This window comes from Varanus komodoensis, unplaced genomic scaffold (assembly GCF_004798865.1).
Source record: "Varanus komodoensis strain SLA01 unplaced genomic scaffold, ASM479886v1 scaffold205, whole genome shotgun sequence".
In the NCBI taxonomy this organism is placed as follows: domain Eukaryota; kingdom Metazoa; phylum Chordata; class Lepidosauria; order Squamata; family Varanidae; genus Varanus; species Varanus komodoensis.
The window spans coordinates 61,736-84,917 of record NW_025335579.1 but is presented as its reverse complement, the minus strand read 5'-3'; the positions used below and the strand labels follow the sequence as shown (position 1 = coordinate 84,917).

At 55.2% G+C, this 23,182-nt stretch overlaps 1 protein-coding gene and 1 pseudogene across 3 annotated transcripts; both read right to left on the bottom strand.

The window, feature by feature from the left end:
* The window catches only part of LOC123023283, a 78,843-nt pseudogene that overhangs the window by 42,457 nt on the left and 13,204 nt on the right, over window positions 1-23,182 (bottom strand).
* On the bottom strand, window positions 2,954-13,106 carry LOC123023282 (major histocompatibility complex class I-related gene protein-like). Of its 3 annotated transcripts, XM_044429777.1 has the most exons (8): window positions 13,051-13,106; window positions 10,647-10,922; window positions 9,101-9,376; window positions 8,099-8,386; window positions 7,420-7,515; window positions 6,722-6,754; window positions 5,236-5,269; window positions 2,954-2,982 (listed from the first exon to the last, which is right to left on the bottom strand). In XM_044429777.1, exons 2-7 carry the CDS (start codon window positions 10,903-10,905, stop codon window positions 5,250-5,252), a joined length of 972 nt encoding a protein of 323 aa, XP_044285712.1. In that variant the 5' UTR covers window positions 10,906-10,922; window positions 13,051-13,106; the 3' UTR covers window positions 2,954-2,982; window positions 5,236-5,249. The 3 variants fall into 3 exon arrangements, with proteins under 3 accessions (XP_044285712.1, XP_044285711.1, XP_044285710.1); XM_044429776.1 differs by lacking the exon at window positions 2,954-2,982 and having other exon boundaries at window positions 5,105-5,269; XM_044429775.1 differs by lacking the exons at window positions 2,954-2,982; window positions 5,236-5,269 and having other exon boundaries at window positions 6,335-6,754.

Here is a 23,182-nt window from a genome sequence, read left to right as displayed (position 1 = left end):
TAAATGGCTTGAGGAAATGCTAAAAAAACCTTTAATATTTAAACCTGAAGTGTTTTATTAGGCATTATTCTTGATGACTTTGATAAACAATGTATATATTTGATTTTACATGTAATTACCACAGCAAGGATTACATTTGCCCAACACTGGAAGAATGAAGAGCCACCTACTGAAGATTTGATTTTAAATAAGATTTTGGATTGCGCGGAAATGAACAAATTGACCATGTCTTTGAAGGGGAAGGAATATACATACTTCTATCAAGCTTGGAACTCTTTTTATTTTTGGTTAGAGAAAAGAGACTATAAGTAGAATTGAATATGATTATTGATTGCAAAAAAGTGTAAGATGTCAACCTAGTATGTCCAATGTCACAGGAATAATTGTTTTAGTTTTAGAATTGTAGATTGCTCAATATTGGAGGAATGAAGAGCCACCCACTGAAGAGCTGATTCTAAAAATGATTCTAGACTGTGCGGAAATGAATAGACTGACTCTGACTTAGAAGGTGAAGGAAGATATATACTTATATCAAACTCAGAATTTCTTCTACCATTGGTTAGAGAAATGGGACTATATGTAGAGTTGAATATGGTTATTAATTGTAATATGAATAAGATCTCAACCCAGTATGTCTTATGTCTTGGGAAAAATGGCTGTTTTAGTTTAAACTTGTACAGAAATACTTTTATTTGGGGCGGGGGGGGAGGCCGGACTAAAATGGTTTCCTGGGCCACCATTAGCTTTGGATCTGTCACTGTATGGTGTCTCAGTCTGGGGAAGAGAGGACATTACAAGGAAAGCGCTGGCTAGTTGAGGTCCATGCCTGTAGAAGGGGTAAAATCATGGAGAGCCAGCTGGAGAATTCCCATAGAACAAGGAGTACACAGAAGATGGTTCAATACGGATCAGTATGTAGAGGTGGGATTAAAAGGGTGCCACGGCGAATCAGAGAGCACTGCGTCTCCAAGTCCCCCTTCCTCCGGTTGCAATGGGTCAAGCTTTCAGAAAATTTTCCATGGAAGCCTTTTTAGCGAGTCCTGGGATACTACTCTCGATTTCCCCCATTCCCTCCTTCCTTCAGCTCCCCGCATTCCAAACCCATGTTTCAGAAGAGATGAACAAAGCAAAACCAAAAAGGATAATGAGTTAAGTTTCCTTTCAGATGGGTAACCGCCTGTGCTCTGCAGGGGATGCTCCCAAGCCTGCAGGTTTCAGGGTGGGGAGCACCATGGACAGAAACACACACGGAATTTCACATCTCTTGGTCCTTGCAGGTCAGAAACTACTTCCAGGATGCGGGATTTTCATTCATTTCAAACTCTGCTTCAGGAGGGGCTGCCAAGGGCAACTTAGCTGCTGCAGCCTCTCTCAGCCGCTGGGATGCCTGGTGCCTTTCAGCTTGCTTAGCATGCATACGCCCAGCACACCTCTGTGTCAGTTGCGCCAGCCTCTGGACACGCCTTTCAGCCCTTCTGCTCTGCGGGGAGAAGCAGTTGAGGGGGCAGGAATGCAAGAAGGGGCAACATACCCTGCAGCCCCCTCCCCACATGGCTTCAGACGCGCATCCAGCCACTCTGCACATGCCAAAGTTCCACGCCCACCCATTCATGACAGTAAAGACTAGAGCCACGAGCCCCGACGCACCCAGACAGCGGCTGCGCACTGGGAGGGGGCTTGCTCTTGAGACCCCTGCCGCACACTCCCCTCCCAGGCCATCTCCAAGATGCCACCCCCGGGCAGAGGTCAACGCTCACTTACCATCCCCTGAAGGAGGGTTCGGCGCGGGGGCGCGTGGAAGAGGTCTGCCTTCGCGAAAACGGGCAGCGTGGTGGGGATCACCCCGCCAAGGAGGGGATCGCCCGGCCCGTGGAAGCTCCACGGATCCGTAAACCACAAGCAGTCGCCCCGCCGCGGCCCGCTACTCGTCCGCGGAAGCTGCAGCAGCAGCAGCAGCAGCGAGCGCAGGCTGGTTCCGGGGCCGGCGCGCCTCCCCTGCGCTCCCTGCATGAGCCAGATGGGCGATCCGGGCACGCCGAGGCCCCCACGGAGGACAGGCGCCAGGTGGTCAAGGCTTGCCTCCGCCTCTGCCCTGCGCCCGCCGTGGCGCGGCAGCGTACCTGAACCTGCGCTCCTGCCTCTGTGCGTGGGACGGCTCACGCAACAGCGCCTGCGATTTGTTTGCCTTGTCGGCCCCGCTTCGGTGCCTCCCCGTAGCCAAAGCTCTCTGCGCCCTGATGATGATAATCATCATCAGTCCTAGTTTCTGTAGCGCCCAGCAGATGAATCACTCTGGGTATTACTCCTGCGTGTGATGCTCGCGTCCCAGGCAATCTTCGAGAGAACCCCCTGGGGCCCAGGGGGAAGGGGAAGGGGGAGGAGAAATCGCCATGATTTGGCTAATTATGGGGGGCAGGGCATCGCCTCTGCCCCGCTGCGCTCTCCACGCGGCCTCAGGCAGAAATCCCGCTGAAGCGCCTCGCTTGAGCATGGCGGTTATGGAGGAGGGTGCAGCTTTGAGCTCGGTGGAGCGCTGTGGGGCAGCTGTATGGGGCTGAGGCTGACTTCCTCGCCTCCCTCCAGGCCCCTCCTCGGCTGTTGCTTTTCCAGCTCCCTCCTTCCTGGGACGTTGAAAGCAGCTGCAGCTGGGCTGGAGCTCTGGCTGCCTCGCACCTGGACGCTGGCTCTGCGCCCAGCGTGGTCACGGCTGCCTGGGGGCTGGGCGGCTTTCCCATCCTCTCCTGTGTCCGGGTGACCCTGCCACGGACTGAACCCAGGGCTGCTCCACTCCCGAGGGCTCCCCGACCAGCAGCTCCAGGCACGCTCCTTTAGGACATCAGAATGGACCCCCCATCAGAACTGGAATGTGTGTTTCCCCAGTCAGTGTGCAAAGAACTGAAGCCCCCCTCCCATTATTAAAGTACTGCTTTTGTTGGGAGACCTTCCCAATGGGTTTGTTTCCCATCTCAAGAGCTTTCTGGCCTGGGGGATAGAAACATAGAAACAGAGCGAGGCAGAAGGGGTGTCCCAGGCCATCTAGTCTGACCCCCGGCTCCAGCCAGCTCTGCTCATAGAAACAGAGCGAGGCAGAAGGGTTCTCCCAGGCCATCTAGTCTGACCCCAGCTCCAGCCAGCTCTGCTCATAGAAACAGAGACACAGAGCAAGTCAGAAGAGGCCTCCCGGGCCATCTAGTCTGACCCCCAGCTGCAGCCGGCTCCGCTCACAACATGCCCACCATGTGCAAGTCCAGCCTATCTTCGAAGACCCTCACCGATGGGGCCTCAACCACCTCCAAGGGAAGCCCATTCCATATTCCCAGGGTCCTGACTGTCAGGAAGTGCTTCCTGGCATCTAAATGGAACCAAAGTATTTTGTGTATTAGTTTTAAATATAATGCCAAGAAATGAAAATTCTCTAAAATAACCAGATTCTGAACAGTAAAAAATGCTAAAAGAATAAAATATTGAAATTAACTGTAATTGAATACAACAGAAAATTTTAAAGCACAAAATGTAATTCGAACAAGGTTACTCTGACATCAGCTCCTGCTTCTTTTCAAGAATACTTGATCAAAAATTTTCAAGGGCAAAATACAAAATCAATATAAATGTGGTACTGTACTCATAGCAAATACATGTTCAGATGCAATATTAACAGCAGAGCAATACATACTCAAAGTTACATAGTACGATAGCATTCATAACGTTAAATAACAAAATGCAGCCAACCCCCCCCCCCCCAAATCCCCATACACACCAGCACAGACTGGCTGGGAAAATGCACCCAGGACAAGGCTGCCTCAATTTCCTTCCCCAGCAGAAAACAGAGCAGTAAAGGCTGGTCTTTGGAGCCTTGTTCAGAGTTGGGACCCAGCATGGAAGGGATCCCAGCTCCCAGCTGGACTCCTGTTGAGCTGCCCCTCCCCTCCCAGTCCTCCTCCGCTGAGGAAGAGGAAGAGGTGGGGAATTGTGGGAAATCATCAGCAGGAGCACAGCAAACCCCACTCTGATCCTGGAAGCAAGAGCCGCTTCATGAGTGTGCATCGGGCGACTCTTTCATGGGACGGCAGGAAATGCCAGCAGTTGAAAACTACTGCCTTAAACCAGCGGGCCAGGCTGCATGACCCAGATAGGTTCCATGGCAGTTCCCATCATTCCTAGCCAGGATGGCCCATTCCCCTCCCTGGGGGTGATGGGGGTAGGAGTAGAAAAAACCCTGAGAGCTCTGCCCGCCCCCATCCTGGGCTTTTGCCCTCCTGGCTCCCTAACCATCTGCCTGCTGGAGCGGCTCGAGAGTACTATGGAGCTGATGCTGCCCCCCTTGGGTCGGGTGGGCATTTCTGGGGCCTGAAGCTCAGAGCCATTTTGGGAGGGGCCTGCCTCTGCCCCACACTGGCAACAGCTGGGGGTGAAGTGGGGCTGCACAGGAAGAAGGGGCGGTGCACCCTGCTCAAAAGGGCCCACAGAGGCAAGCCTCGTTTTGTCAGCGCACTTCCTGGCTCGCCGCCGACTCTTTCCAAGAAAAGCCTTCCCAGGCGGAGAACTAATTTCCCCGGTGGGAGCCTGGAGTCCAACAGCCAGACAAACAGAGGAAAGACGTGCCCCCGGATGCCTGGGTCATAAGCGCAGGCTCCTGCAAGCGAGCCCTTCTTTGAAGCCACACCGGGGCCAGCCTGTTCAGCACAGCGAACGCACCACTCCGGTCCACCCAGTTTCCTTGCATCCTGACAGGGGGCGCCGCCTCATCCCTCCGGGGAGCGACCGGACACACTGCGCCGGCCTTCCTGCTCTGGGGCTGGCTGGGGGAAAAGAGCCGCACCTGTTGCCCCCGGCACACAGGGTCGATTCCTTCTTGGGTCTGGGGTATCCGAGCTTCGATTCCAGTCACGGTGAGAGTGTGGGCTTGAGGGAGGGCGCGCAGCAATGAGGCCAAGAGTCGCGGTCCAATCCTGCTCGGTGCAGCACTTTGGAGCATTCCTTCACTCCTGTGCATCCTCCTCTTGAAGGGCAGAAGAGGCAAGGTTGTCTGTGGGGCTTGCCCACCAGTGGCCTCCCTGTCACCCAGTGATGCAGGCACCCACTTGCTCCTTGCCCTTCCGCCCCGGAGATGTTCCTTGCAGCACAAGGGCAGGGGTGGAGGGGTCTCCTCAGATGTAAGGAACAGATGTCAGGTTGTCCCCATCAGGCCTCAGGCCCTGCCCTGTCCCGAACATCACGCCCTCCTCTGCCGCTCACCTGCTCCGGGGCTCCTAGATGGCCAGGCTGCTCCCTGGATTGGAAAGAACACGCCAGGTGAGTCGCCCCGAAGTGGTATATAATGAAGATGGAAAATTCAGAAGGAGGGGGCCATTGTTGGCAACATACAAGTCTGTGAGGGGGTGCCACACAGAGGTGGGTCATGATTTTTTCCCCCTGAAGTGGAGGGCAGGACGCGTTCCCCTGGAGCAAAGCTCAGGGAACCAAGATTTAGGGTGGATGCAAGGAAGTACTTCCTGACAGTTAGGACCCCAAGGGTATGGAAGGGGCTTCCCCAGGAGGTGGTTAAAGCCCCATCAGTGCTCAAGGACAGGCTGGACATGCACATGGTAGATGGTCAGACTAGATGGGGGTCAGACTAGATGGCCCGGGAGACCCCTTCTGCCTCGCTGTTTCTGTGCTTCTACCACTTTCAAGGGGGAGGGACCTGCAAGGCTTCATAAACCCTTGAGAGGAGGCCAAGCGGTGCAACCAGAAATGCTCCCTGTGAATTTTTTCTATCCACCTCCCTCTTCTTCATGTTGTTGTTAGTCACGAAGTTGTGTCCGACCCATCACGACCCCATGGACAACACTCCTCCAGGCCTTCCTGTCCTCCGCCATCCCCCGAAGTCCACTTAAGCTCATGCCCACTGCTTCAGTGACTCCATCCAGCCACCTCATTCTCTGCCATCCCCTTTGTCTTTTGCCATCAATTGTTCCCAGCATCACAGTCTTCTCCAGGGAGTCCTTCCTTCTCATTAGGTGGCCAAAGTATTTGAGCTTCATCTTCACTATTTGGCCTTCTAAAGAACAGTCAGGGTTGATCTCCTCTAGGACTGACCGGTTTGATCTTCTTGTGGTCCAAGTGACTCGCAGGAGTCTCCTCCAGCACCACAGTTCAAAGGCCTCAATCCTTTGGCACTCAGCCTTCCTTATGGTCCAGCTTTCAGAGCCATACATTAAAACTGGGAAAACCATAGCCTTGACTATATGCACTTTTGTTGGCAGGGTGATGTCTCTGCTTTTTAGTATGCTGTCTAGTTTTGCCATAGCTTTCCTCCCCAGGAGCAAGCACCTTTTAATTGCCTGGCTGCAGTCCCTGTCTGCAGTGATCTTGGAGCCCAGAAAAATAAAATCTGTCACTACCTCCATTTCTTCCCCATCTATTTGTCAGGACTACTTCATTATAGGAGTATAATAACCAAGGAAGACTGGGGCTGGTTAGACCAAAGGCTCATGGCCCCCCATTAAAGGAGGCAAGCAAAGTGGAGCCTGTCTGTCCACCCGGCTCATTATCGGCCATTTCCTTCTTGGAACACATGCTTCTCCTGGGGATCCAGAGGAGCGACAAGGTGGATACCAAACTAGGACACACACCTCCTTGCTTGGGGAAAGTGTGGTGCACTGGAGATGCACATACACTCACACACTCTCAGCCTCCCACTGCAGCCCACGCTGCACTGAGCAACCATGCAAAGACTCACGTGATGCTCCTCTGGGGCCAACCCGACCAGTCCCTGCAGAGACAGAACAGAAAGTCAGCATTCAAGGCGACCTCCAGAGGGCACCCAGTCGCACCCATTACAACAGGAAGGGCGCCCGGAAGCACAATCTTTCCCAACGGGTCTCCAGGCAGGAGGTCCCACCTGCTCCCAGGACATGGTGGCCATTGGAACAAATGCTTTCCGCATGTCTTTCAGCTGCACCGTGTTGGCCCAAGGGATGGCCAATGTTTCCGGCCCTTTCCTCTTTCCCATTTCAAGAATTCCTGTGGCTTTTCAGCCCACTTTGAAATGAGCAGGATCGGGACACATCCCGCCACCTCTCTTCGGAGGGAGAACTCTCCCAATAGCAGATCTCCGGGGTTCTATCACTGATAAAAGAGACTGTGGGATTTCCGCGGGTTGTTCAGCCCTCCTTTAACCCAGACTCACTGGGCTGGCACAACACAGCGGCTCGCTAGGGGGGCGCCGTGCAAGTGGCAGCCCCACACATGCCACACAAGTGGGGTACAGTGCGCGGTTGTGCTGTGCAAACAGGGTTGCGGCATGCAGGTGTGGTTGGAGCTCCGCACTAGTGGTGCTCACAGTGAGGGCTGATAGAGAGAGGAGGGGCAGGCAGGCAGGAAGCCGAGTCGTATCTCGCAGCCAGGGGTCCCCGAAGCCACAAGACATGCCCTTACCATGCCAACAGAGCCCAGCGGCCGCACCCCCCAGCAGCAGCAGCAGCAGCAGGACACCTCCCACAATGCAGCTGGTAATGAGCCCCATGTTCGATGCTAAAGCAGAATTGAGAGAGAGAGCAAAGCAATTAGATGGAGACCAGGACAAACTCGGCCAAGGCCCTCGATGGCCAAGGACTGGGGGGGGGGGGAGACAGAGGGAGGGATGGAGGGAGGGAGAGAGGTAAGATTGATGGAAGGGGAGACAAGCCAGGAAAAGCCTCCCCACCCACAACAACTTCCCCAGGGAACATCGGTGAAACCCCTCCTAGGGCAGTGGTCAGAAGTGGGAATTGCCTCCCAAGGGGAAAAAACAGAACAGGGCTATACTTTGCCTGGAATACACAAATACTGGCAAAAGTCCGGCGATTCCCCAACCTGCAGGACTGCAGAGAGACTGAACTGGCTCTTGCTTATGGAAAACTGGGCAAGGCAGGAGTTCCCTGCCAGGGGGGGTCAAATGGGCATTACAGTGTGGAAAACCCCGAGAATGCACTTTGCACCCGGAACACACCCGGGGGGGGGGGGGTGTGCCAGGCAGCCTGGGGGCGGCTTACGGGTGGGCGGCCCGTGGGAGGAAAGGGGACTGCCCCCCAGGCTGCTCCCCTTGGCGAAGCACCCGCCCCTACCCGCCTCTCACCATCAGGCTCCTCCCAGGCGAAGCCCAGCGGACCCAACAGGCTGTCGTGGCCCACGCGGCACCGGTAGCGGTCCCGGTCCTGCGGGTCGAGCCTGACGCTGGCCCAGGCATGGTACGTCCCATCCGAGTTGGGGGCCACCACGCCGCTAAAGGTGTCCTGCAGCCAGACCTCCCCGTCCTTGGTCCAGACGATGTCGATCTCCTTGGGGTAGAAGCCGAACGCCCGGCAAGTGAGCGTCTCTGTGCCGTCGCGGCCCTGCTCATGTGTCACTTTCACCACAGGTGGCTCTGCAAAGGAGAAGGCAGGCCACTCCGGCGTGGGCACGGAGCCTCCCCAGGGCCCGGCGGGGGGAGGGGGCGCTTTCCTCTGAGCACTGGAAAACCCCCCTTGGGGCATCTCGTCCTCTCCCACAACCTGAACGGGCAGAGGAGGCCCTGGGGGCCGCCTGCCAGGCGGGTCCTTCTGCTGTAGCAGGCAGTGCCACGGTGCGCCCTGCAGGGGGCCAGTCCGAGTTGACAAGTACCCTGTTCCCCCGAAAACAAGTCCTAACCGGAAGATGAGCCCTGGCATGATTTTTCAGGATGCCCGTCATAAAAGCCCTACCCCCCAAAATAAGTCCCAGTTAAGATCGTCAGCCAGACTAAGAGCTGGTACTTTCGACTGGGGCAGTCTGCACATGCCCTGGAGCACCGCGTTCATACAATGACTTAGAAAACCAGCTTCCACCAGAAATGGAAATGCACTTTGCACATGCTCACAGATATTCAGCCTGAAGAGCGTGAATGTTTGAAACAAAGCATGATGTTGCATGGCAGTGAAGAGTGTGGGAATGGGACCCGGGGCTTGGTTTACTTCCAGGATTTTTCAGTCTTGGAGGAGAATGAAATTCCCCAGCCCCAGAAGTGCTTTCTTTGCAGTGTGCAGATGGTGTCCTGGTTAAAAGGGAGGGATAGAAGACCCCGGTCCCCAGGGCCACCCCCTCTGCACACCTGCCTCCTCACCTTTCCTCTGCAGGGCCCCCTCTGCATAGCCCACCAGCCTCTGCAGCGTCTCCACGCAGAAGCCCTCCAGGTAGGCCTTGTTCCGCTGGGCGATGGCCGGCTCGGCCTCCAGCTTCCTCTTGGTCACCTGGGCTGCAGCATCGGCCGCTGTCCAGGTGAGGGTCTCCTTGTCGAAGCTGAGGTAGGTCTTCCCATCATAGGCATACTCGTCGAGGGCCACCGTGCTGCCGTCCGCCCGCAGCTCGCAGCCATACATCTCCTGCCAGGTGTGGAGCCCTGCAAGGGATGCAGCTCCATGTCGGGGGGGGAGGACTGGGCAGGCAGCCCCTCCCTGGGAGCCCCCAGCCAGCATCGGGCAGTGATCGTCACCCCAGGAGAGGGCAGTCTGCCGGCCGGGCTTCAGCACAGCCAGGTCAAACCTCACACAGGCCCGCCCTTCATCTTCCTCACCAAGGAGTCCTCAAACACCTTCATCATGGCGAACCCTACAATTGCGCCTCGCTTGCTTCTCCTTGCCCCGAGTGCCCTCTGGCGTGTCCCCCGGCCCACCCAGACCCTGGTCCCCATGGCCTCACTCCCCCCACACCCTCACCAGCCTGCCCACGTGCCGAGCCCACAGGAGAGGCTCACGTAGACACGAGAGGCAGAGGTCGCAAGAAGAAGGGGGCGGGAAGCCACTGGGGGGTTAAATACTCAGCTGGTGCCTACATGCGGCATGTAAAGCATGAGGTGGGAGCTGTCCTGGACATGCACATGGTGGGCACATTGTGAGCGGAGTCGGCTGGAGCCGGGGTCAAACTAGATGGCCCGGGAGACCCCTTCTGACTCACTCTGTTTCTGTTTCTATGTCCTCTCTGTGCCCCAGCCTGGACTGGCCCCCTGCCTGAGGGCCCCTTCAGCCACGCTCCCCACCCCCGGGGTCTCTGCCCCAGTGCCACAGGATGCCTCTGAACACTGCAAGCAGCCCCATCCCACATCTTAGCAGGAAGGGGGGGGCTGCTCCACACCCCCTCCCTGACATGTGTTTCGGCCAGGCCCAGGCTCTGCCTGCGCCACGGTTTGAGGCAGAACAAATACAGAAAGCAGCCCTGCCACCTGCTGTGGGGCTACACCTTTCTAAGAACTTCCCTCCTCCCCATTTCGGCTTCCAATATTAGGAGCAGAGCACTGTGGAAGGGGTCTAGGGGCCTACGGGAGTTCTGGCTCTGAGCTCAGAAGTAGGAGCTCTCCTTTGCAGAGCATGCGTGGAAATGGAGGGCACGGTCAGCCCCCTCTTCCTGGCTGAGGTGGGGGCTGTCCTCTGCTGGAGGGCCCCCCCTGACCACGTCCTCCCAGAGCCAGCCTCACCACCACTCCATACAACCCTGCTCTGAGTCCTCCTATGGAGGGAAGGGGGAAATCTCACCATCTCCTCCATCCACAGTGAGGAAGCAGCTTCTGCCCTGGGGGGAGATACCTCCTCCCCTCCCCTCCAGCACCCCCTCTTCCCAGCCATGGAAATGACAAGTCAGGAGCCGGGGACCTGTGACCCTCGCAAGTCGCTCACCCCCGCTCTGGTTGTAGTACTTGGGCACATTCACCAGGCGGACCTTGAAGACCTGCTCGGTGTTCCACGAGATCTGCGTGTTCCGCTCCCAGTAGTCGGGGTCGTCCTTCTCCACCTTCCTGATCCAGGAGCACTTGGGCTGGTCCTTGCGGGTGCGCCAGTCATAGTACAGGAAGGGCTGGTCATCCAGGTACCCCACGACCGTGAACGGGGGCAGCCCCTCGCTGGGGTCTGACACCCCCGTGCGGAAGAAGCGCATGGAGTGTGAGGAGGGGTCTGGAAGGAGGGAAGGAAGGAAGGAAGGAAGGAAGGAAGGAAGGAAGGAAGGAAGAGGGGGAGGCGTGAGGGTCACGAAGCTGATGCATATTGCTGGTAAGGTCAAGACCTTTTCATTTCAGATGGTGCAAAACAGAGCTGCCAGGTTGCTGATGGGGACTGGGCGTTGTTCTCCTATAACCCCAGTCCTCTGACAGCTTCACTGGCTCCCCATCGGCGTCAGGGCCCAATTCAAGGTGCTGGTTATCACCTATAAAGCCCTTAATGGCTTGGGACCTGGTTATCTAAAGGAGCACCTGCGTCCATATCTCCCCTTCCACCCCTTGAGATCAGCGGGAGAGGCCCTTCCCCGGGAACCCTCCGTGAAAGATATTAGGAGGGTGAGTACTCGGAGGAGGGCTTTCTCTGCGGTGGCGCCCCACTTATGGAATGTGCTCCCCAGAGAGGTCTGCCTGGTGCCGTCGTTATTTGCTTTTCGGCGCCAGGCCAAGACCTTTTTATTTAAACTTTATTTTAATTGCTGATTTTATTTATTGATTTTATATTTATGCCAGGATGTTTCCAGTTTTTTATGTATTTGTATTGTTATTTATTTGTGTTGGAAGGCGCCTGAGGCTTTGGCGAATGGGGCGGCATATAAAAATTCCAAATAAATAAATATTTGATCAATATGTTAACATCAACCCATTTTAATTGTACATGATTTATTTATTTTAAATATGTCTGTTTTCTGCTCAGTTCGTGAAATAGTTAATATATTTTGTTCAGGATTTAGGATAATTCTGTAACCCATCCAGAGATGACAGTGATGAACGGCCTATATATTTCCTAAATAAATAAATATTCATCGCTTTTCAAGAAAGTGCATCATTACAAGCTGTCCATACTAACTAAAAGTATTTTTTTTTTTGCATGCATTTTTATTGTGTTGCTTGAAGTCAAAGCTGCAACTAGATATTATTTAGCTGTGAGCACTGGGCAAGGAGCCAACCCACCCTTAAGAGCAAAGATGTGCTCTTGGAACTGGAGGAAGGAGTCCCTGCAGAAGAGCCTAATGCTGGGAACAACTGACAGCAAAAGAAGGGGCCAGCAGAGGAGGAGGTGGCTGGATGGAGTCACTGGGGCTGAGGATGTGGGCTCAGGTGGACTCTGGGGGATGGCGGAGGACAGGGAGGAGTGTTGTCCATGGGGTCGCGATGGTCGCGATGGGTCGGACATGACTTCGTGACTAGCAACAACAAAACAGGCAGGACATTTCTCCTGAAGTCAGGCGGAAATCTGACTTCCCGTAACGGGTGCCCCTGACAGTTTTGGCTCCTAAAATCACTCCCAGAGCATGTCACAAAACCACAGAGGAGCAAAGCAACAAAAAAACGGAAGCTGAAACTGCTCCTCCACCAGATGCCTCAAGAAGAGGCAAAACCCCCAGCTCGCGGAGAGCAGAACCGCATGCCCAGTGGGGCAGGCGAAAGCCCGGAAAGCCCCGGCGTTCCCCACCCAGCACCGCGCTTCGCGGGGCACCTCCAGCATCGGGAGGGGAAGCGCTGCCCCTGCGCCGCGCCGCGCCGCGCCGCGCCACGATCGCCCTAGGGGATTCCGTGGGGGCTCCGGATCCCGGGGCGGCAGGACCCGGGGGCCCGCGGGTGGGGCAGGAGGGTGCAGGAGGGCCAGGGAGGGGGTCGCTCACGCAAACACGGCGGGGGCGCGCTCTCGCTTTCAGGGAGCCCCATGCGCGCCCAGGCACGGACGCCAGAGAGCAGGAGCGAAGCGGTGGGGATCTGGGGGGCTAGGGGTGGGCCAGAAGCAGGAGGACTGTTTGGCCGCAGTGGGTGCGGGGATGGGGGCTCGATCCCAACAAGCACGTGACCCCAGAAGGGAAAGAGGCGCGGCTTCCACCCCCTCCCCACTCATTGCATTTAGCGGCTCGGTCGGGGTTGCTCTTCGCGGTGCGCGGAGCGGGCGGGCCGGCCGGCAGCAGGCGACGCCGCAGCAGCCTTTGGGGCGAAAGCGGATCAGAAAGCGGACTGACTCCAGATTCCACGGTGGGGAAATCTTCCAAGAAACACGCACCACCCCCACCCCCGCGAAGGCTTGCCTGCAGCTTCCGTTGGCCCCGCAAGGCACTCACCGGAGCGGCCCCCCAGCAGGAAGGCCGCCGCCCCCACGAGCAGGGCGGACCACCGAACCGGCGCCATCCGTCTCGCTGCACCACGGCGGGCTCGCCTCGCTTGCAGAGCCGGATCGGCCCCGCAGAAATATTTGACCAATGGTGGACGCGCCGCCCGATTTCGTAGGCAGAGGCCGGAAAGAGGCTGTGAGCGCTGCGAAGCGAAAGCTCCTCCAAAGGCAGCCAGGCAATTTGCCCTGGACTGTGAAACCTTTAGTTAAGTCTTAAGTGATTCTAGACTGGGTGTGCATAGAAACCGAGAAAGATAGGAACGGAGAGTTGGAAGGGGTTCCCAGGCCATCTAGTTTGACCCCCAGCTTCAGCCGGCTCCGCTCAGAACATGGCCACCATGTGCATGTCTAGCCTGTCCTTGAACACCCTCACCGGTGGGGCCTCAACCACCTCCCATGGGAGCCCATTCCGTACCCTTGGGGTCCTACCTGTCAGGAAGTGCTTCCTGGCTTCCACTCTAAATCTTGGTTCCCGTGACAATCCTTCAGTCCCAAGAACCAGCCCATTGGCAAAACGTTTCCAGAAGGATCAAATACCATCTTTGGATTTTTATTTATTTAGCGGACTTATATGCCGCCCCATTCGCCTAAGCCTCGGGGCAGCTTACAAATAAATAAATATCATTAATATAATAAAATGCAGTTGGAGGAGACATTCTGGCCAAAGTTGTTAAAATCAATAAATAAAATCAACAATTAAAATGCCGTTTAAATAAAAAGGTCATGGCTTGGCGCCGAAAAGCAAATAACGACGACGCCAGGCGGACCTCTCTGGGAAGCGCATTCCATAGGTTGGGCGCCACGGCAGAGAAAGCCCTCCTCTGGGTACTCACCCTCCTAATGTCCTTCACAAAGGGCTCCCGGAGAAGGGACTCTGCCGCTGATCTCAAGGGGCAGGAGGGCACTTATGGACATAAGCGCTCCTTTAGGTAACCCAGACCCAAGCCGTTAAGGGCTTTATAGGTGATAACCAACAACTTGAATTGGGCCCGGAAGCCAATGGGGAGCCAGTGAAGCTGACGGGGTACTGGAGTTATGTGAGCACAACGCCCAGTCCCCGTCAGCAACCTGGCAGTTTGCACCAATTGAAGTATCCGGACCATCTTCAAGGGCAGCCCCACATAGAGCGCATTACAGAAGTCTAGTCGGGAAATTACCAGTGCGTGTGTCGCTGTCACCAGGCAGTCATTCTCCAGGTGGGGACGCAGCTGGTGAATCAGCCGAAGCTGAAAGAAAGCGCTCCTCGCCACCGCTGTTACTTGAGCTCATACTCAGTTCAGAGGGCAGTAAGTTACTTAGAAACAGAGCGAGTCAGAAGGGGTCTCCCGGGCCATCTAGTCTGACCCCCAGCTGCAGCCGGCTCCGCTCACATGCCCACCATGTGCATGTCCAGCCTATCCTTGAACACCCTCACCGATAGGGCCTCAACCACCTCCCGTGGAAGCCCATTCCACACCCTCGGGGTCCAGATTGTCAGGAAGTGCTTCCTGGCATTCAAATTGAACCTTGGTTCCCTGAGCTTGGCTCCGTTGGAGCGCATCCTGCCCTCCTCTGCAGGGGAGAACAGATCTCTACCCACCTCCGTTTGACACTCCCTCACATACCTATATGTCACCAACATATTGATTGATTTATATTCTGCCTTTTTCCTACAAAGGGCTCAAGGCAGCTTACATCATTTCTCCTCCTCCATCTTATCCCCACAACAACAACCCTGTGAGGTAGGCTGGGCTGAGAGTCTGTGACTGGCCCAAAGTCACCCGGTTGGCTCCATGGCTGAGCGGGGACTGGAACCCAGATTGTCTGAGTCCCAGTCCCGTGCCCTTAACCACTACGCCACACTGACTCTTGGAGACAGGCCACACAGACTCCATATCCCCTCGGAGTCTCCTCTTTTCCAGACTGAAAAGACTCAGTTCCCTCAGTCTTGCCTCATACGGCTTCCCCTGCAAACCAGCCACCAACCCTGTGGCCCTGTGCTACCGGACATCAGCATCAGATGCAAGGTGAAGTTTGCTTTCCTCACCTGTGGGCCTCAAATATCCCCTGCACCGCTGGGAACTTGAGCGAAGGGTTAGGGCAAGTGAGGGTCGTGGGGCTTCCTTAACACCACCCACCTTGGGCACAGTGCCTGGGCATGTCAGGTTCCCTCGCAGACTCGGCGTGGCAAACCACTGTGGCTCCTTCCAGCAGAGGAGCAGGCTCGGGTGGAGGCTACGGTGGGCATGCCAAGGACTGTTCTGCTCGTTGGCCTCCTGCCTCCGCCCCAGCCCTCCTGTGGGTGCTCACTTGGAAGATTCCCCTTGGCCTTGGGAGGGGGTGCAGTCGGTCCAGTGAGCCGTTCCAGGCCAGGTCCCCCTTTTTGGTGGGGTCATCTATGGAATGCGCTCCCCAGAGAGGTCTGCCTGGCACCATCATTATATGCTTTTCGGCACCAGGTCAAAACCTGATCTGACCAAGATTTTAATGTTAATTGATTTTAATTGCATATTTATCCATTTCATTTATTTTCACTATGTCATTTTATAGTCAGTCGGGGTATGGCCAATTTGTTTTGTTTAGGACTTATATTATATGGTAAGCCGTCCAGAGACGACAGTGATGGGACGGCCTCTAAATGCCCTAAATAAATAAATAAATCTATCTAGGGACTACAGGTGGTGCAGTGGTTTAAACCGCTGTGCTGCTGGGCTGGTTGATTGAAAGGTCGCCGGCTCGAATCTGCACAACGGGGTGAATTCCCATTGCTCCGTCCCAGCTCCTGCCAAACTTGCAGTTCGAAAGCATGCAAATGCAAGTAGATAAAAAGGAACCAGTGCACTTCAGTGTTTAGTCATGCCGGCCACATGCCCACGGAGACTGTCTGCGAACAAACACAGGCTCCCTCGGCTAGGAAACGGAGAGGAGCACCGCCCCCTGGAGTCAGGCATGCCTGGACTTAACGTCAAGGGAAAACCTTTACCTTTTTATCTACCTACCTACCTACCTACCTACCTATCTATCTCTGCAACAGTTCCGTCAGTCGTGGGCATTTCCACAGACCCCCTCACAACAGCCTTCTCACTCTGTCTTGCTTGGTTTCTCAGTTTCTATGTCCAAGAGAGCCAGTGTGGTGTAGTGGTTAAGAGTGAGGGCCTGGGACTCAGACAATCTGGGTTCTAGTCCCCACTCAGCCATAGAGCCAACTGGGTGACTTTGGGCCAGTCACAGACTCTCAGCCCAACCTACCTCACAGGATTGTTGTTGTGGGGATAAGATGGAGGAGGAGATGTAAGCTGCCTTGAGCCCATGTTAGGAAAAAAGCAGGATATAAATCAAAAGATAAATAAATAAAAATAAATAAGGTGATGTTGGAGGACAAAATCTCTTGAGCCTTAAGGAGAGCAAGCAGGTGGCATCACCATGATGTCAGAATTGTTAGGAGAAGGCGTGTCCAGGCCGCAGGAAGCTGGATTCTCTGTGGGGCCTCAAGCCCAGCTGGGGAAAGCCCTCTTCCAAAAACGACCATTGTGTCCCCATATACTGAACTGGATCGCCAAAAAGGCAGCTGAGCCTGGCTCATTTTTCATAATGAAGCACATTCAGAAGAAAAACAAGGTTTGTTCAGGGTGGATTTTGATTTGGGAAGGACTGGCAGTGGGGTCTTCTTCTGCACTGCCCCCCTGCCCCCCACCTTGAGCTGCTCAAGGTTGCATTGGAGGGGTTGCTGGTCTTTCCACCAGCTGGGGAGGGCAGTTTCTGGGGGCCTGGATTCCAGTGCTGAGCCAGCAGAGGGGGAAATGAGTCTGCAGCAGCAGCCGAAAAAGTCCTGTCTGAGCTTTGTCCTAAGGATGCCAGTCTAAAGGACAGGCTGCACTTGCACATGTCACAAACGGAGCTGGCCGGAGACTAGATGGCCCGGGGTGCCTCGCTCTGTTTCTATGTTTCTATGAGCAGAGCTGGCTGGAGCCGGGGTCAGACTAGATGGCCCGAAGACCCCTTCTGCCTCGCTCTGTTTCTATGTTTCTATGAGCAGAGCTGGCTGGAGCTGGGGTCAGACTAGATGGCCCGGGAGACCCCTTCTGACTCGCCCTGTTTCTATGAGCAGAGCTGACTGGAGCTGGGGGTCAGACTAGTTGGCTCGGGAGACCCCTTCTGACTTGCCCTGTTTCTATGAGCAGAGCTGACTGGAGCTGGGGGTCAGACTAGATGGCTCGGGAGACCCCTTCTGACTCACTCTGTTTCTTTGTAAACAGCCATTTTGTGGGGTGGGTGGCAATCATCCTACCACAATTTCTGCACCAGCAGTGCTGAGGTTTGTGGGGCTGCACAGAAATTGGAGGATGTGCACCCCACGGCAGGTGGACCCACACATTGCTTAGAGAATGGACTGACTGATTATAGAAACATAGAAAGAGAGCTGAATAGAATTGAGAAGAAGAGGAATAGAATATCACCCTGCCAACAAAAGTGCGTACAGTCAAGGCTATGGTTTTCCCAGTTGCAATGTATGGCTGTGAAAGCTGGACCATAAGGAAGACTGAGTGCCGAAGAATTGAGGCCTTTGAGTTGTGGTGCTGGCGGAGACTCCTGCGAGTCCCTTGGACTGCAAGGCGATCAAACCAGTCAGTCCTGGAGGAGGTCAACCCTGCCTGCTCTTTAGAAGGCCAGATCCTGAAGATGAAACTCAAATACTTTGGCCACCTAATGAGAAGGATGGACTCCCTGGAGAAGAGGCTAATGCTGGAACGATTGACAGCAAAAGAAGATGGGAATGGCAGAGGAGGAGGTGGCTGGATGGAATCACTGAAGCAGTCGGCGTGAGCTTAGGTGGACTCCGGGGGATGGCGGAGGACAGGAAGGCCTGGAGGAGTGTTGTCCATGGGGTCACAATAGGTTGGACATGACTTTGCGACTAGCAACAACCAAGTCAGTATTGTAATGAAAATGGTTTGTATTTTGATGAGAAAACATCCACTGCAGTAGTGTCTGATAAAAAGAGAAAAACTTATGGGGGGCTGTGAATTCTAAGGGGCAACAGCAGGTAAAATACAGCTGCTGTGTTGATATTCATTTTTCAGCACCAGGATCCTGGGAACTGCAAATAAAGAAAAACGAATGGAAACAGTTGCTGGCATACAGTCCTTAGAGAGACTGCTCAAGAGCAGCCAGGCTTGTGTTTTAACCCCAGACCTGAAAAACTGTAAAGCAGTTAACTGACAGTGCAGAAAAACTGGGCTTTGCAGATCTTAACAAAATTGAAAATGTCCAACATTGCCTCAACGTCTTCGAAATCTTCCCCTGTGTATTTAACCAGAGCTGAACTGGGTATGAAAAAGATTTCTGGATTGATATATCTAAGGATCACAAGCTACTGCTGCAACATAAGCAATCCAGCAGGCAAAAGAGTACCTAAATCTGTCTGGAGGACCAGATCTGCCCAGGGGCAATGAGAACAATCTGGGGGGCTGGAGTACCCCCTCTATGCAAAGCGGCTGCAGCAACTGGGACAATTTAGAAAAAAGGCAAGGAAGGGGAGGCATGAGAGAAGATTTTAAAATACTGCACGGTGTGGAGAAGGGTGGATTTTTCTCCTCCTCCCAGGACACTCAAACCGGGCTCATCCCATCAAGCTGATCAGTGGGAGGTTTTGGACATAAAGGAAGTCCTTCCTCACGGAACATAGTTCTGTGGATGTGCTGCCATGGGAAGTGGCCCAAGGGAGGAAGCTCTCAGTGGCTACTAGCCCTGTTGGCCATGTGCCACCTCCTCAGCCAGAGCAGATGTGCCTGCATGCAGCTGAGAAACTGGGGCTCAGGACTTGCTCCCGTTCTGCTGGAGGGGTTCTGCGGGCAGCTGGCTTCCCACCGTGTGTGCAGAGCAATGGACTGGGCGGCTCTTGGGTTTGATCCAGCAGGGCCTTTCTTACATGCTTTTGGTTTTATGCATCTTTCCCAAACTGGTGCCATCTAGTTATGTTGGATTGGATGTCTGTCATGCTGGCTGTGAGTGATGGTGTTGTAGTCTGGCCCCAGTTCATTTCTCCTCCCCCTCCAGCTCAGTTCCGCTTCCAGGCACAGAACTGGGACCCAAACCTCTTCCCAAGCTTAGAAGTAGTAAAGCCGCCCCTACTAGACATTTCCGGAAAAGAACCTCAAGTCCCCATCTTACAGAGATCCTGTTAGCACATTAAGTAGCAAGGCTGGGGGGGGGGCAGATTCCTGAGGGACAGTGAGGCACCACTGGCAAAGACCCTGAACTGGAGACTTCCAGCACCAACTGAAAAACGGACCCCCAATATGCCCAGACCATCAACCCCTCTAGAACAGATACCTTCAGTTTCAGATCCACAATTTCCGTTGCTCCTTATTTATTTATTTATTTATTTAATTAATTTTTTGGATTTATATCCTGCCTTTTTCCTACAAAGGGCTCAAGGCAGCTTACATCTTTCTCCTCCTCCATCTTATCCCCACAACAACAATCCTGCGAGGTAGGTTGGGCTGAGAGTCTGTGACTGGCCCAAAGTCACCCAGTTGGCTCCATGGCTGAGCGGGGACTGGAACCCAGATCGTCTGAGTCCCAGTCCCATGCTCTTAACCACTACACCACACTGGCTCTCCTTGAAGCACTTTTTCTAAAATCTGTTTTTTGGTGTCATAACCCAGACTCTGTGCAGCATTCCTAGTGCGGTTGTACTCTGAATCGGTATAAAAACTATGCATACTGGAATTTACTTTTTGTTCAGTTGGACACCACACCCCCAAGGTTATTGCCTGGAAGCAGAACTGAGCGGCTTTCATACAATACAAAAAAAGACAGGTGGTTGAAAAAACCAAGGTGAAGAGATCTGAGCATCACTTTTACTGTTACTTTACACTTTTATGCACAGTGACTTTTGGGGTCCAGCTGGAATTGCAACTCATACAGTTTTTTTTCAGTTTGTTTTGTTTGGTGAGGGTTTATGAATAACACAGTGTCCCTGGAACAAAGAGCATCTTTTTTTGACCTCACACACCTCCACAGTACATTGACAAACACAAACAAAAGAGCATTTTCTGCTTTCAGTATCTCTGCATTTTGTTTGTTTTTATTTAAAGATTCTCAGGGCAAGAAGGCCAAGGAAAAGAGGAAGCCCTGTCCAGAAAAGCCACCCTGCCCAATGAGGCAGGACCTGCCTATTCTACCTCCATCACCTGAACAGCTGCCTCTGTGCGGACCGCCTCTGGCTCAGAGAAATCCATGTCTACCTTGGCCAGCTTCCCTTGTGCCTGAAAAAGGAGAAAGGCTCCCCAACAGAGAATGGAGGAGAACACCGAGGAAGGGGAAGACAAAGGCAGAGTCGCTCAAACCCTCTGGCCGATAGCTCTTTCTGAATGGCAGAAAAGCTCACAGGTGTATCTTTCACAGGAAGGAGTAGCAAGAGTAAGGCAAATAATTCAACCTGGACTTTAGAAGAGGAGCAAAACTTCTTGAGCTTTTCACCAGAACTGGTCAGGAGGGCAGAGACTCCAAGAGGCTGGCCAAAGTGTCCACGATTTGATCAGAAAAGTCTGCTCCCTGTCAGGAGGCCTATGGTGCAGTTACAGGAAGGAGCTGCTTCTCTGAAACTTCAAGATCTGTCCGCACACCCCCAAAAGAGGGGCTGCCCCACACATTCAGAACCAACTGTCCTCACGAAGGCTCGGGATTTCAGGATCCTTTCTGGACTGGCTCTTGGTGTGATTTCTGAGTGTCACATTCTCAGCCCCTTGGGAGCAACCTCTGTGAAATCCTCTCGCCTGGCCTTCTCTTTCTTGTCCCCTGCCTGGCTCAGGAGGAAACCTTCTGCCGGGGCCACCACGGGAGAATTGTCACTAGCCCACCTTCTCTCACCGAGCTCTCCTTCTCCATGATGGTCAGGAATTGGTCCAGGATCAGTCTTTGGGTGCTTTTCTGGTCTAGCCGTCGGTGGCTAAGATCCACAGCAAACCACTTGGGGTCCCTCAGCCTCTTGAGAGGAAAACTTTGAGGGCTGATGCTGCACACCTGAGCAGGGTCCTGAGTGCGAGTTGCTTGCCCTGCTCTTCCCCGGAACTCTCCACTGCTTCCAGCATGGATTACAGAGGGCCTTTCCTGTCACTGTGCCGGCAAAGCTCACATGCCCACTGTTGATCCCACCTCCACCTCCACCCCAACGCTCTCCTTGCTCCAAAGCCCATTGGTTCAGGAGGTCGCATCCTACAAGGGTCTCAAGGCCCTACAAGCACCCGCAATACAATCATAGGCAAATGCTTAGAAGCCGAAAGGGCTGAGCTAATCCTGGGGGCAGCCAGAACTTCTCTCTGCAAGGAAGGGGAATTGAGTGAAGGCCAAGCCTTGGGGGACTCACAGGGCTGGGAGAGGAGGTGGAAGCAGGGAATTAGAGCAGCTGAAGCACTGTTTCATGCCTGAACAGCACCAAAATTTGCATGAGTTAAACATGCAAAACTGCACGTGCTCATTAAAATAAAACCGGGTTGGGCGGAGTGTTGTCGCCCCAGCACATCAGAAACGCAGAAGCAGGCATTAAACAAGCGCCCTTGTGTGCTTCGCAATTGCAGTAACACGTTCGCCCTTCACCCCATAAAATCTTCCAGAGCCGAGACTACCAGTGAGGCACAGACAAGATCCCTCATCCCAGAGCTCCTCAAACTTTTTGAATAGGGGGCCAGTTGAAAGGTGCCAGCGATGGATGTGGGCCGCCAAGATGGTGAGGGCAGGGGGTGCAGGCGGGGGGGGGTGCGCATGCGCGCACTGGCAGAAGGGCAGGGGCATGCGTGCAGAGATCCTTTTCTCCCAACGAGTCCAAAACGATCTCCCCCTTGCTCGGAGAAAAGGATCTCCCGGCAAGGCGCCGGCTTGCTCGCAAGGCGAGCCTTTTCTCCGAGAAAATCCAGAACGACCTCCTTGCGAGCAAGCCAGCACCTCGCCGTGCGCACGCGTGGCGACCCACGGCGGTCGGATGAATGGGCATGGCGGGCCGGATCCAGCCCGCGGGCCGTAGCTTGAGGACCCATGCCTCATCGGTACAGAGTAGGAAAGGTCTGGGATTGCGCCCCCGCCCCGATCCCGCGCCCACAGTCGCGCCGCCCCTCCCCTCTGCCTCTTCCAGCCGCGGGCCTGGGGCGGCCCTTCCCCTCGGCTCCGCTAGCCCCCCCCCGAGGGGTCGCCACCGGCCAGCCGCGCCGGGCTGCGGGCGGAGCGAGAAGCGCCGCCGAGAGAGCGGCTGGCGGGCGTGGGAAAATCTGGAGCGCTTTTCCCACGGAGGGGGCGGGGCAGGAAGGGGATGTGTCGAGGCCAGTGGCCCCTCCCCCACGGCCTCTCCGGGCTCTCTAGGCCTCCGCTCTCTCTCTGTCTCTTTAACCCTTTCGAGACTCGGCGCCCAGCCAATCCTCCTCCTCCCCCGAAACACCGAAAGGAGGGGGGAGAGCCGCTTTCCCGTCGGGATCTTGGCCAGGACGGAGCGACCGACGCGTTCCTGGCGGGGCAGCCCCTTCCCCCGCCGCCTCCTAACTGCCCCACGACCCCCACTCCTGTGTCCCAGGGAAGGGGCTTCTCTTCTTAGTGCGGCTCTCTGTGGGGCAGGGGGATGGGGCTGACGCCCTGGGGCCGCCTTCCCCACTCGACGCCCTCGCAAGGCGTTGGACTGCAGCTCCCATCATCCCCAGCCAGCCTGAGAGCTTCCGCCTCCAGGCCCAGGCAGGCTGTTCCGCGAGGGGTTAAAAGGCACCGAGGCTGCTGGGAAGGTGACTTCCTTGCTCCCACCCCGCTTCCCCAGCTCCATACTCAGGAAAACGTGGAGGGTGAGCGGCGGAGGACTGGGAATCGCGGGCGGGGGAGGCGCTGCGGGCGGTCCAGCGGGGGATGATGGGCACTGCAGTCCGCGGCGCGCTCCCGGGGCTGGCGGCGCAGGCTGCCGGCCCCCGAGCGGCTGGGCAGGCGGCGTGCGGCCGGGGGCGCCAACGACCCGGGACCCTTCTCTTCCCGCAGGAGGGCTCTTCCGGAACGCCGCGCAGACGCCGCCGCGCCTGCGGGCCCGCCAGCCAGGCCCTGGCCGGAGCGGGGCCGCCTGGCCTGCGATG

Bases quoted from the DNA above. Each gene is read 5' to 3' on its own strand.
- LOC123023282 (XM_044429775.1), bottom strand. From the start codon at position 10,905: ATGCGCTTCTTCCGCACGGGGGTGTCAGACCCCAGCGAGGGGCTGCCC. The intron at 9,377-10,646 runs GTGAGCGACTTG...CATCCCTTGCAG, and splicing joins GTACTACAACCAGAGCGGGG to GGCTCCACACCTGGCAGGAG. The intron at 8,387-9,100 runs GTGAGGAGGCAG...TCTCCTTTGCAG, and splicing joins GGGGGCCCTGCAGAGGAAAG to AGCCACCTGTGGTGAAAGTG.